The sequence below is a fragment of the Vombatus ursinus genome, unplaced genomic scaffold (assembly GCF_900497805.2).
Source record: "Vombatus ursinus unplaced genomic scaffold, bare-nosed wombat genome assembly UNPS02014819.1, whole genome shotgun sequence".
Lineage (NCBI taxonomy): Eukaryota > Metazoa > Chordata > Mammalia > Diprotodontia > Vombatidae > Vombatus > Vombatus ursinus.
In genome coordinates this window covers 439,705-453,041 of record NW_020954597.1, presented here as the reverse complement: position 1 = coordinate 453,041, position 13,337 = coordinate 439,705, and the positions used below count along the sequence as shown (strand labels likewise).

The 13,337-nt window shown below is 44.0% G+C and overlaps 1 protein-coding gene across 1 annotated transcript in view; it reads left to right on the top strand.

Annotated features, from left to right (window-relative positions):
- Positions 1–12,672, top strand: part of TAF1 (TATA-box binding protein associated factor 1) — a 43,050-nt gene extending 30,378 nt beyond the window's left edge. The window contains 7 exon segments of the mRNA XM_027836740.1: positions 8,152–8,219; positions 8,311–8,427; positions 9,893–10,018; positions 10,753–10,851; positions 11,070–11,223; positions 11,808–11,985; positions 12,302–12,672. Coding sequence (XP_027692541.1) covers positions 8,152–8,219; positions 8,311–8,427; positions 9,893–10,018; positions 10,753–10,851; positions 11,070–11,223; positions 11,808–11,985; positions 12,302–12,521 — 962 coding nt within the window. The 3' untranslated portion in view covers positions 12,522–12,672.
- Positions 12,673–13,337: the final 665 nt, after the last annotated feature.

Genomic DNA, 13,337 nt, shown 5'->3' with positions numbered 1-13,337 from the left:
AACTTTGATGGTGACTCAACCCTTAGGTAAGGGTTACCGCAGAGCAGGCTAGAGAAGTCTGCCAAGGGTAAAAAGGAGTCATCTCCTGTACTCTGAATACCTATTTTAGGCACTCCCAAAGCTCTCTTGTTCCACATCTACTCATAAACAGATGCCCATAAAAATGGCCAGGGAAGATGCTCTCAAAAGGGCATCTGGCAACATATTGAAAGTAACTTATTTGACTAAAAGCTCCATTTGCTAGTGCTGCCATTCTGCCTAAAGACCCAGGAAAGCAGCCATTCTATATGTTTTTTTTTTTTCCCTTTGGCAAGGCAGTTGGGGTTAAGTGACTTGCTCGGGGTCACACAGCTAGTAAGTGTCAAGTGTCTGAGACCGGATTTGAACTCCTGACTCCGGGGCTGGTGCTCTATCCATTGCGCCACCTAGCTGCCTCCATTCTATACATCTTAACCTACCTTATTTGGTCAGCAATGACGAGTCCTCTGGGGACCCAGCGTCACTGTTGCCTTCCCCACACCCCATCTCGTTTGTATGAGCCCAGTGATGTTTCACTGTGCTTTTTTGTTAACTTTCATGGATATTTTAACAGGTGTGACTTAAAGTCAGCCCAGTGTGGTAATTTTGTAAGTCAGAAACCAAAATGCCTTGTATGGCTAACAATAATGCTATGTATGGCTAGCGATAATGCCATGTATGGCCAGCTTTCAAGTTCCTGCTATTTGCTCTTTATTCTCTCCAGCCCCCTAGCTAGGATTTCAGCTTCCCCTAGACTACTTTGGAGCATTTGCCTATACTGCCTTCTGTGAGCATGCCTTGTGGTAGTCAGATATCTGACGGGTTTTGGAAAGAGCAGTTAATAATCAGTTGAACAAAACTAATGAAAGGTTAGTAATCCCTCCTTCAGGAATCCAGCTAAAAGGGAGCTGGACCTCACAGGAATCCTTTTCGTAGCTGGGTGTGCTGGAGGCAGAGGTTGGAATCCTGATGACGACAGTTGAACAAGTGCCCCTCCCCCCCCCCCCCCCTCAGTGCATCCATACCAAGTCAGGCCCCTCACAGCATGGACAGTTTTTCCAGAAGTCATCGGGGGTGTTAAACTCACAGGTTGGCTCCAGCTGTGCCCAGTAGCCCCTCAGATTCTAAACCTGGTTAGGGAAGAGAGAAAGGATCCTTAAAAGTATTCAGAAATCCATCCCTGCAGTTGTGCTACACTTTCTTCTGTTTGTTCTCCTTCCAACTCCACGTGGGCATCGTTGGCTCTTTAGCAGTTTTTTGTTAACTCCCAGTATTCTGTTCAGCAGTCATTGCACGGTCTACCAATTAAGCATAATTAAGGGAGCATTTGCAAAGTGCTTGCTATGTGCTAGGCTCCGTGCTATGCACTGGGGATACAAAGACCAAAAAGGGAACAGTCCCTGCCCTCGGGGAGCTTCCATTCCATTGAGTCTATGGATGCAGAGACAACCACTATAGAGTGAAGGTCCAAACCAATAGGTAGCCCTGGGGTGTGTGAACCATTCTTGGCAAGAGCTCTGCTTCTGAAGGTATCATAGCTCTCTGTTCACAGGGCTTATGGAAACAAATCACAATTCTCTCTGGAACTTGTTCCCGAAAAGTCTCAAGAAGCGGGGTGCTTTCCTAAAGTGTGGGAGCTCAAGTTCTTAGACATCCAGTAGGGACGCCCCCATCCCCCAAACTTGGGATGGCTAGGAACTCTATGCAGGCCAAGCACAAAGGCCTTACTTCCAGAGATCAGCCAACTTCATCAGTGAGCTCTCTCCTGTTGCTGCCCACTAACACAGGTTGGCAGTGTGGTACATTATGCATTATCTCATCTGAGGCTGGTGCTGTTATCCTCACTTTACCGATAAGGAAACTGAGGCACAGAGGTTGAGAGACTTGCTAGGAAGAGTCTGAGGCAGGATTCAAACTCAGGTTTTCTTACCTTCAGGTCCAGCACTGTATTCACTATACCACTTAGCTGCCTGCTAGTGTGGAGTGTAACTTTTCCTTATTACAATCTTAGTAGATGCTTTTATTGTTTTGGGAAAAAAAAAAACCCATCCCCCCCCCCCCCCCCATGTGGTCAACTGCCTGGTGATAAGCCTCTCTGCTCGTCTTCAGACCTACTAGGCCTCTGCCTTCAGGCCCTTTGAGAGCCCAGGGTCCCCTCCATGCCACCAAGAGGCTCGGGAGTACAACTTTCATGAAGAAATAAGACATTATACAGCTCATTTTGTTGTGCCAGTTTTTTCCTTTGAAGGGGAAGAGACAAGAACATCCTGCTGCCCTGTCAGCTTCTCTGACATCCGTAACTCTGAGAAGTAATTATGAAGCCTATTAAAGGATGGACGTCAAGCGAATTACCCAGTAGTCTAAAGCAATAGAGCAGTACTGCAAATTCATGGTTTTGCCCCAAATGAACACGTAATCTCTGAAAAGTAAAAGGGCCCCTAACACCATCTAGTCCAAATCCTTCATTTTACTCATGAAGGAAAAGGAACCTAGAGACTAGTCCAAGGTCAGCAATCACAAGTCCTCTGGGGAGCCAAATGGCACAGCTGGGATTTGAACTGAGGTCCTCGGACTTCGAATCCAGCACTTATATCCATCGGACCACCGGCCCACGTTGCCTTCTTCAGTCCTCATTCATAGAGCAGGCACAGGGAGCCACATTGTCCTCACAAAGATTGTAAATAGCAACTTGATCTTAAAACCTAAAATGGATAAAGTTTTCAACAATGTGACATCCTTCTTGATAGCCCACGGAATGAGAAACATTTTAAACAAACTGATTTGTAAGGCCACTCAGACTTGAAGGAAGGTCACTTTAACCAAATGAAATACAGTGTTGCAGTAAAAAGGCCAATCTTGCCAAAAAAAGACACTTCATATCATTTTGCGCCAAGAGAAATGAAAGGGGATTATGTTTTAAAAAAAAAAAACAACACCCTAATCACAAGAAATTTGTATCTTACAGTAACTTTAAAAGCAATGGTTCTGACCTGTTTTCATTGATAGGGAAAACTTTCAGGGAATACCTTTTACCATTGTAAATGGGCAGGCGCCTTTTTGGGTATAATTTAGTTTTAGGAAGTTGTCTTGGGAGGTGACACAGCTAGTATGTGTCTGAGACAGAACCTGAATCCTGGAGCCAACGTTTTTCAAAACATCATGCTCTAGCTCCTTTTTTTTTTTTTTAAGGGTCAAAGTAGAGGGGTAACCTAAGTGACCCGTAGTGCAGCTTTCCCCATATGTTCTGCCCGATGAACTAGGAAGAACTGTATTGAATTCAACTAATCCCAAGATTTTGAGTCCAAGTGATTTCTCTCAAATAATTATTTGTGAAGGAAGATGGTGAAGTAATCTAGCTTAGTTTACTGGTTAATGTGGTATTTAAAGCACTATGCTGGTTTTGGCCAGGGGTGGGAGAGCTGGGGAGAGGAGGGGGCAGGGGGAGAAGAGTCCATTGCTATGAATCTGCTTTCTTTCTTTTTTTTTTTTTTTAAATTTTTATTAATTTATTTTGATTTATCAATAATCACTTCCATATGCTTTTGAGTTTAAAATTTTTCTCCCCCTCCCTCCCCAAGACGGCGCACAATCTGATATAGGCTATACATTTATATTCATATTAAACATATTTTCACATTAGTGATGTTGTAAGTAAGAACTAGAACCAATAGGAGGAACCATCAGAAAGAGGAAACAAAACTCAACAGAAGAGGAAAAAAATAGCAATTCAACTTCCACAGTTCTTTCTTTGGATGTGGATGGCATTTTCTATCACGAGGCCTTTGGAAATGTCTTAGATCCTTGTATTGCTGAGAACGGTGACGTTTATCAATATTAATCATCGCACAATGTTGCTGTTACTGTGTGCAGTGTTCTCCTGGTTCTGCTCACTTCCCTCAGCATCAGTCCCTACAAGTCTTTCCAGGTGTTTCTGAAGTCAGCCTGTTCATCATTTCTTATAGCACAATAGTATTCCATCACATTCATATACCACAACTTGCTCAGCCATTCCCCAATGGATGGCCATCCTCTCAATTTCCAATTCTTTGCCACCACAAAAAGAGCTGCTATGAAAATTTCCCATTTGTATGATTTCTTTGGGATATAGCCCTAGAAGTGCTATTGCTGGGTCAAAGGGTATGCACATTTTTATAGCCCTTTGGGCATAGTTCCAGATTACTCTCTAGAATGGTTGGATCATTTCACAACTCCACCAGCAATGCATTAGTGTTCCAGTTTTCCCACATCTTCTCCGGCATTTATCATTTTCCTATTTTGTCATGTTGGCCAATCTGATAGGTGTGATGGGGTACCTCAGAGTTGTTTTGATTTGCATTTCTCTAATCAATAGTGATTCAGAGCATTTTATTAATCTGCATTCTAAGTGAGACCATGTTATATGGTCTCGAACAAAAGAACCTATTGTTCTTTAAATAACTCAACTTAGGTTGGGTCTGAAACAGATCAGCCTTATACACATTTTTTCTTTTCAGCGAAACAGTATTGGTAAATGTAAGTTATTTACTTCATCTTGTTCAGTTATTGGCCAGTGTAAGTCATTCTCATCATCGTGTGGTTTCTATTTAGTTTAAACCAAGTTAAAAAGGTTCTAAATGAGGTTCCAAACAAATGAGTTTTTATAATATGGCCTTTTCAGCTTCGCCCTAAGTGTAGCCTCTACACCCTCATCCCAGGTTTGACTTACTCCCCAGTTCCAGATTTGTGTGTGTGGTTCAGGGGTCCTTGTCCCTTAATTGGGGACCCTGGAATCTTGGCACTTGACCCACATTCTTTGTAATACCAGAAGAACTTCAGTGCAACCTGCTGTCTCTTCCTTTTCCCCAGTCTCTCCATTCACTTGATACCCTTTCTGAGACAAGTTGCTGTAAGGTCAAAGAATTATGAGGCCCCCTTTCTCAGGACATGTACAAATGGATTGAGCAGCTTCAATTTCTGCAAGAATTTGCTGGGTAGATTTCTTACTAGGCATTGAAGAAGTCCATATGGTTGCTCCTTAAATATAGTCTTTTTAAAAAATTTACATGATAAATGTCAGCAAATATCCATCTCTCCCACAACTTCACCTGTCAAAGTGTTAATCCATTTTCATTTTGGCATAGTAGGAAGAGGAGGAGGAGGAAGAAGAGGAAAATAATTTTTATATGATGCTTTTAGGTTTGCAAAATGTTTTACATATATAATCTCATTTGATCCTCACAACCCTGTGAAGCATGTTGTTATCCTCGTTTTACAGAGGAGGAAACTGAGGCTGAGAGAGTGACTTGCCCAGGGTCACACCACTACTAAGTTTCTGAGGCAGGATTTGTACTCAGGCCTTCCTGACTCAAAGTCCAGTGCTCTATTCATTGCATCACCTAGTTGCCTCTAATTGAGGTTAATTGACTTAGGAGGAAGGATGTTAGGTAATTCTGTTTGAGCAATGGTTCTCATAATTGGATTAATGGGAGAATATAGAACTAAGGCGGATTATTTAGATAAGGGATTTGACAAAATCCCCAAATTCTGTTGAGGAAGTATCAGCACTAGAATTCCCAAAGTTTCCTGGGAAGTTTGTCCCAATAGGTCATTAGAGCTGGGTCTGTGGGCTCATCTATGAGGAGCAGGAAGGCTCTGTCCTTGTTTCCCACATCCTCTGACTTGGCATAGCCCTAAGATGGCATTTCTCACGAAAGCACTAAGATTCACTTATTCATGATACTTGCTTGTCCCTCTAACTGGAAACACTGAGCATGTACCTAAACGGTCCTTTTTTCTTGTGCCATTACTATAGAGGGAAATTAGAGATGACAACAGAAATGCTTTTCGGTTCCGGGGGAGCCCAGTTTCCTGGAGCTGTTGGCAGAGTTGCCATTTGATCTGAGTGAGGCTGCCTTTTAAGGAGGACTCCTTTTAATTTCTTCAGCAATCTGTTTGGAGTTGCTTTGGGCCATGGCTTAACAAGAAAGAGAGAGAGACAGAGATCATGTACACCCACCTGTATCTTCAACCACAAAGCCATCCCATCCTCGTTGCCAAAATAACCAAGGTACATCCTGGGTGTGAAGGCACCAAATAATTATTGTGTTGATAGATTCGTGTTTAGAATCCACTCCCTGATGAGGCTCCCTCACTGGGTCAGCCAGGACTCTACCCTCTAGGCTACCTAGTGACATTACAGACACAGCCACTTTTATAATTTCCCAGAATTAAATCATCCTAGATCTGGCTGGGGCCATAGCTGGTTAAGGATTTCTTATATGCTTGGGAAACCATAACAAATAGGTCTTTTTTTTTTTTTTTTTTTTTTAAAAACAAATAGGCCACCTATCTCCAGACTTGAATTAGTTAAAGCTTTCACTTCTTATTGCCAGTTAGCCATTCTTCTTAAAGGCAAAGTAATGATTTTACATAGCTCTAGAAGATAATGTAATATTCATTTACTTATTTTGGTAACCAGTAGTTATTCTGTGTAGCTATTTTAGACAACCTCCTGCTGCAATTCTAATCCACTTCCTTCTTTTAAAAAAAAATTCGTGGAGATGTTGAAAATGTAGCTACCATTTTTCATTTAACAACTCTTTAGATAATTAACAAACACACTTTGGCTTCCACTCAGTGACTGTCTTTTCCAGGTTCCTTACGGGCCTGGGTCGTCTTTGCCTGTCTTCTCATTCAATTTCCCACTTTTATCTAAACACATTCTAGTCAGCACCGAGAGAGAGAGTGACAGGATGACTTTGAGATTTTCTTGCTCTTTGTTTCATGGCGACAAATAGTTTACAAACTCTACCACCACCATCCTCATCAAAGACATTGAAGTGCCAATTTGTATGTGATAGATTAGGCAAGCTGAATGGCTATGGCCCCTGCACTCTGTAAGCTTAGAATCTCTAAGACTGACAAGTGAAAACAGACATTAATAAAGACATACAGATACAGGAACAGATGTGTAAATAGGTACTCTTTGGCATTATAAGGGGTTAAGTGTCCTTAGTGGGGTGGTAAGTAAAGTCCTAGGAATTGCATGTCTAGGGGGATAGGGATGGAAGAGAAATCTTCCCACCTCATTTCCAATTAGAGAGGGCTTCTTAGAGGAGGTGGCATTTCAGTAGCTGTTGGATGGAAAGGAAAGGGCTTGGCAAGCTGTGTCTAAACACATTTATTTATTACCATGTTAGAAGTGAGGGACTTGAGCTACTGAGAGGTGGAGATCTGGGTAGAGTCAGGATTTCTCCTCTCGCTGGCCACCGATTCGCTCCCTTAAGTAGTTGAGAGTACGCTTCGAGAGCCTCGTGGCTGCTCTGACCTGTGGGAACCCTAGCTGTTAACTGCAGTAGTCTGTCCCTGTCGATGGGAAACAGTGTCTCTTAACTCATCCTCTCTTACCCTTCCACTGGGAGAATGGAATAAGGCCACAAGAGATTAGGACTCTGCAGATTCCTGAATCGTGAAGCTTCTCTTCTCACTTACTTGGAGTGTTCCTGGTCTGACTTTGGATTCTGGCTCTATCAGCACTGAGGAGTCATTGACTTGGGAACTGATGGCATTGTCCTCCGTTCTTTGGGGTTGGAGCAGGCAGTTTGTGTGAGGACAGAGCTCCAATGGACACATTTCAGTGAATCTCTGAGAGGGCCAATACCTTAAATAGGCCATTCTGTTCTCAAAGAAGTTTGTAATCAGCGTGGATACAGGATTTGAGGTTCACAGACACAGACCATCTCTCTCTGCTTCAGGCTCTGGTAAATATTAGAGACCAATGCAATAATTTTCATTTTAGTCAGATATTCCTATCCTTTTATACAGGGCAATGGGAAGCATCTACATTCAAATGGAGAATTTTGTTATTTAAGCACCTCCAAATAATGAAGCTAAGTGCCAAGCTTGAGATCAGAGGCTCCTAGGGCTGGAGGAGTTCCTTAGTTCAGCCTTTTTTTTTTTTTTTTTTTTTTTTTTTTTTTTTTAGAGGAAGAAACTGAGACCCTGAGAGAAGTGACTTGCCCAGGGTCACAAAAGTAGTTAGTGGCCAAGGGTACTAAGATAATGACACTATTCTGGTGGTGAAATGACAGACAGCATAGAGAGCTACAGAACTGATGGCAGCCAAGGTGATGGCTTTTTCCTTTTTTGTTACAGGTTCCGATAGTCAGTACACCAAAACTGCTCAGGAGATTGTGAACATCTGTCACCAGACTTTGGCTGAGGTAGGTGGCAAAATTTGCTTCCCTCAGACCCAGCTTGAAAAAATGTCCTGTGTTCTTGGGGTACTTAATTACATTTTGGTTGTTTTCCCAGTATGATGAACACCTGACTCAGCTTGAGAAAGACATATGTACAGCTAAGGAAGCAGCTTTGGAAGAGGCCGACTTGGAAAGTCTAGATCCAATGACCCCTGGGCCTTATACTCCTCAGGTGAGTGAGGCCCAGGAATCTCTTGTGTAGGTTTTTCCTGTTGCAGAAAATTGGGAGCACTGGATTCTGAACTGGCCTTGGACTCAATCCCTTTCCCACGTGCTCCCAAGTTTTCTTGTCTTCAAGGCCAAGCTAAATAAGTCTTTGGCTGATGGTGATCTTGCTGAATTCTGAAGAGGGCAACCATGGGGCTAGTGGGTAGAGAGGGGTCTGTTTTCTGATCTGTATTATTGGAGGCTGCCAGCTTCTTAACTGCTGGGGCCAGAGCTCTTCCTCTGGTGTACTTACTCCCTCAAGATTCTCTGGTACTTCTTTGTTCTTGGATTGGGTTATTTCCTGGTCTTTCCTATGAGGATTTTCTTCAAGACCTTCCCAGGACCTTTTTCTGAGCAGAGGACCCTGGTGGCTGTAGGGCTGGGCCATGCTGCTCTTGAGCCCTATGGGTCTCCTGGCTGCCCATCCCCCTTTTCAGAGAACTGACTTTACACTTGGCATTTATGTCATCATGAGACCTGGGTAGCTCAAACGTTGCCTCTATCACATGGAGATAAAGGTGATCCACTCCTCTTACACAGAGCTGTCTGCCTCCCTACTTTGACTCATCCTCGGCTATACTTAGCTAAGCTGTAATGCCAGGAGGCTGGCATACTTGGAGGGTAGGAATTAGCAGAGTGATGTTGGCTCTCTTTCTGGAGGCTTTTAAAGAGTTATTTTAAGTTTCTGATGTAGTTTCGAGAGGCTTGGTTATCCTTTAAAAGAAACTGGTGGGGCAGCTAGGTGACGCAGTGCATAGAAGACCGGCCCTGAAGTCAGGAGGACCTGATTTCAAATCCGGCCTCAGACACTTACTAGCTGTGTGACCCTGGACAAGTCACTTAACTCCGATTGCTTCCAAAAAAAAGAAAGAAAGAAAGAAATTGGTTATACTGATTTACTTGTTTATACTGATTATTGGTTATATTTTAAAAGAAACTCTTTTCTGAATTTTTTTTTAACTCTTTCCAAACCCCATCAAGAATTCTTTTTTTTCTCAGTCTGTCCCAGTTTCCTCCTGTTCCTTTATTTCTTGGTACTGCAGAAAACAGTCCTTAAAAAACTCTTCCATATTCTTCCTTGTGTTGAAATACCATATCAAAATTTTCTTCATCTCTAAAGCAGCCATCAAAGTTAACTGCTGACCTTACAGGCCTGTAAGAAGTAGACAAGGCTTAGAAGAAAGTGAAGCGAAGAGGCAGTGCTACAAGCTAGACCCCAGCCCTGAAGTCTTGCTCCTTTTGACATGCACTGCTGCGAGAATGGGCTCAGAGACCTAGCAGCTTTACAAATCCCTCCAAACCTGGCTTTTTCTTTTAGTACTAGGCTGCTATGCCTTTTTCTTCTAAGAATGCTCCTAATGTCACGTTCTCTAAACTTGTCTTATTTTCCCCTTCTAAAGAAATGTTAAGGAATATGTTTTGTACCACAGCCTCCCGACCTTTATGATACGAACACATCCCTAAGTATGTCTCGAGATGCCTCAGTATACCAAGATGAAAGCAATATGTCTGCCATGGACACACCAACTACCACCCCAGAGAAACGGGGGGTACAGGTGAGAATTGTTCCCCTCTAGAAATGGGTTCTTAGCCATGATAAGCCACTAGCCCTTTGATTCTTTGCAAAGAAGGCCTGAAATGTGGACCAAAAAAGTGGCAGGTCACATGACTAACTTCTACATTGACAGAGTCAGGACCTTTGGGTCCTAGGTCCCATATGGATACCACAGCAGAAGTGCAAGTAATGTTTGGATTTGTGAAAAGTGTCTGGTTATGTCAGGGTAACCTGATGGGCAGCTCAAAGGAAACACTACAGTTTGATTTCTTTCTTAGGGAAGAACGGACTGAGGAAAGACCCAACTAATTTCAGGAGCTGACTGAAAAATATTCTCTCGAGGTGGCAGGAGGCCAGGAATTCTTCTAGCTTTCTTTAGGGGTCCACAGTGAAAGGGATGAGCAGCCCAAGAGGACTCCTTGGTCATCTGTCTTGAGCTGGATAATTCAGCCTAAAAAAAGCCTATTATGAAAGAGGAAGTTCTCCCTAACATTACATAGGAAAAAGTAATAGAAATGGACTAGATCCCCTCTTGTGTTTTGGGGTCTCACTCTAAACTTGGGGATCTATCCTAGAGAAGGAATTCAGGGAAAAGTTCACAGACCCTAAGCTCCATGAACAGCCCCCACCAGTCCTGGGGTTGGCTGGCCATTCCATGATGGGCACCTGCTCTGGGTGACCACTCTTTCTGCTGGCACCCCACTCAATGGTATGCTATTTGTGTTCCTTATTCAGATGTACCAGGGCCGAGGTAGGCTGGGCGAGGAAGACTCTGATGTAGATATTGAAAGGTTTGAGGAGGAGGAGAATGGGAAACCTAAGACTCCAGCCCCAGTGAGTATACTTATAGAAAGTCTCTGACCACTTGTATCCTTATGAGAGGGGTCACGCCAGCGCAGGGCAGGATGACCTGCAAAGTGACAGCAGCAAGCCAAACCCAGATCATGTGACAGAGCAGCTCTTTCTGAGCCGGTGCATAGAGTTGGTGGTGGCTTCTGGTGTACCACTTGTGTCCCTCAGTGAGAACTTTTTTGTGTATCTGTGTGATATAGGAAGAAGATGGGGATGGTGACCTTGCAGATGAAGAGGAAGGAACTGCACAGCAACCTCAGTCTAGTGTCTTGTATGAAGATTTGCTTATGTCTGACGTAGAGGATGAGGAGGAAGATGCCGGGAGCGATGAAGAAGGAGATAATCCTTTTTCCTGTGAGTCTTGATCTGTTCCCATCTGGCTTTTACATAGCAACCTTACAGCCACACTGAAAGCTGTTGACCATACGTCATCTCCACAGATGTTGTCTCTGCGGATGTCATCTCTTGCTGGTGGTCTTGGTGCTCACCCAAGTCATGTGTAATTAGATAACTTGCAGCAGTCTGGGAGAAGATGCTGCAGAAGAGGTGCTAAGAATGGCAGGGGAAGAAAGGGTGGCTAGATAAGCCTAATTTGAATACTGGCCAGGACCAAGAGGTGTATGGTATGTCCAATGTAGCAAAGAGATTAAAAGAAGATATGTTGACAATGTAAAAGATGGAAATTGACTTTGAGGGGGAAAGGAAATAAATTCAACTCCTATTTTCATACTTCAGATCCTGCAGTTGTCTACTAGGAGCCTCGCGCGGGAGAGCCACAAAGGAAGAAATGCAAACAAGTTGTCTATGAATAATTGTTTTGGAGAGGCCCTAGGCCAAGCTAGATTAGAAGTGCTTCTGTCAAGCTTATTCTGCCCAGGCATGGGAAACAGGATTGGGTAGGTACGGGCCAATGAACCGCTACCTTTCCATTTGTACAGCTATCCAACTGAGTGAGAGTGGTAGTGACTCTGATATGGAATCTGGTGGAATGAGGCCTAAACAGCCCCATGTGCTGCAAGAGAACACAAGGATGGGCATGGATAATGATGAGAGCATGATGTCCTATGAAGGAGATGCTGGGGAGGCCTCTCACGGGATGGAGGACAGCAACATCAGGTAATAGGCATCGGCAGCAAAAAGGGAGGGCAAGGAGGGGTCCTTTGTACCACAGTGTCCTACTGTGGGGTCCCAGGGCACAGCAGTACACTATGATTTCTGCAAAGTGGCAGAAAGGGTGATCTCTTCTATCCAAGCTCCTTGTCCATGAAGTCTCCAAATGTTGTGAATGGGTTCTGGCATGCAGGGCTGGTCAGGTCTGGCATTTGGGTCTCCAGGGGAGGTCACTTTGCTTGTCTGAGGGTGGAAAAGTGGGAGGGTGAGGACATCTCCTGAGTTTAAGAACTTACATGAGCCCATGACTTCGTCTCCTCAGTTATGGGAGCTATGAGGAGCCTGACCCCAAATCAAATACTCGAGATACAAGTTTCAGCAGCATAGGTGGATATGATGTATCAGAGGAGGAAGAGGAAGAGGAAGAAGAGCAGCGAGGTGGGCCAAGTGTCCTCAGCCAAGTTCGGCTGTCCGAGGATGAGGATGACAGCGAGGATTGCCGCTCGATTCCTGGGGACAGCGATTTGGACTCTGACGAGTGAGACTCTTCCTCGGGGCCTCCTCGGGGTTTTAACTTTCCCCTAATGTGTGGATATTGTGTACAGTGTCTGATTGAGCCCCCAGATGGACATGTTAGACTTTTTTCCTTTTTGAATTATTCATAAATAATAATAAAGCTTCCCTCCTGACCTCTCTGGGTTGGATGTCACCATTTTATCCCTCTCCATCTTGTCTCAAACTTGCCTTCCCTTTCTGGCTTCATTCGTCAGCAACGGTCAGTTTTCCCTTTGAAGCTGGGTGGGGGGGGCGACGCGTATTAAAAGAGTAGCTTGCTTCAGGTGCTTTTTGTCCCTTACCGGGGAAAAAAATGAAGCATCCTGTGCCCTTCGGTGTTCCAGCTTATCCCTTGCCTCAGACTCTAGCTGCCTGGTTGGAACACAGAGACCCACTCCTGCAAGGCTAGCCTTTTCTTTACTTCTTTTCACCTCCATAACACATCCCCAAGTGGCTGTTTCCGACTTGATTCACTCTTCTCCAGCCCCAATCTCTGTCCACCCCATCCTAACCCCCGATTCTCAGCAGGACGATCTTGACCTTTTATACCGAGAAGCTATCTCAGACGTTCATCTCTTCCTCTCTGGACTCAGAGGAAGAGTTGTCTTCCTTGCTATATCATGTGTGCCCTTGCCTTCTGGACCTCATTCCACCCATCAACAAACACCTCTCACATCTTCCTGCTAGCTCCTTTACTTTGGCCCACGAAGGTGCTCAAGTCTCCCTCATACTAAAAAAAAAACAAAAACCAAACAAACCAAAACAAACCCCAGACCTTTCCCTTGACCCTGCTATTGTCTCAC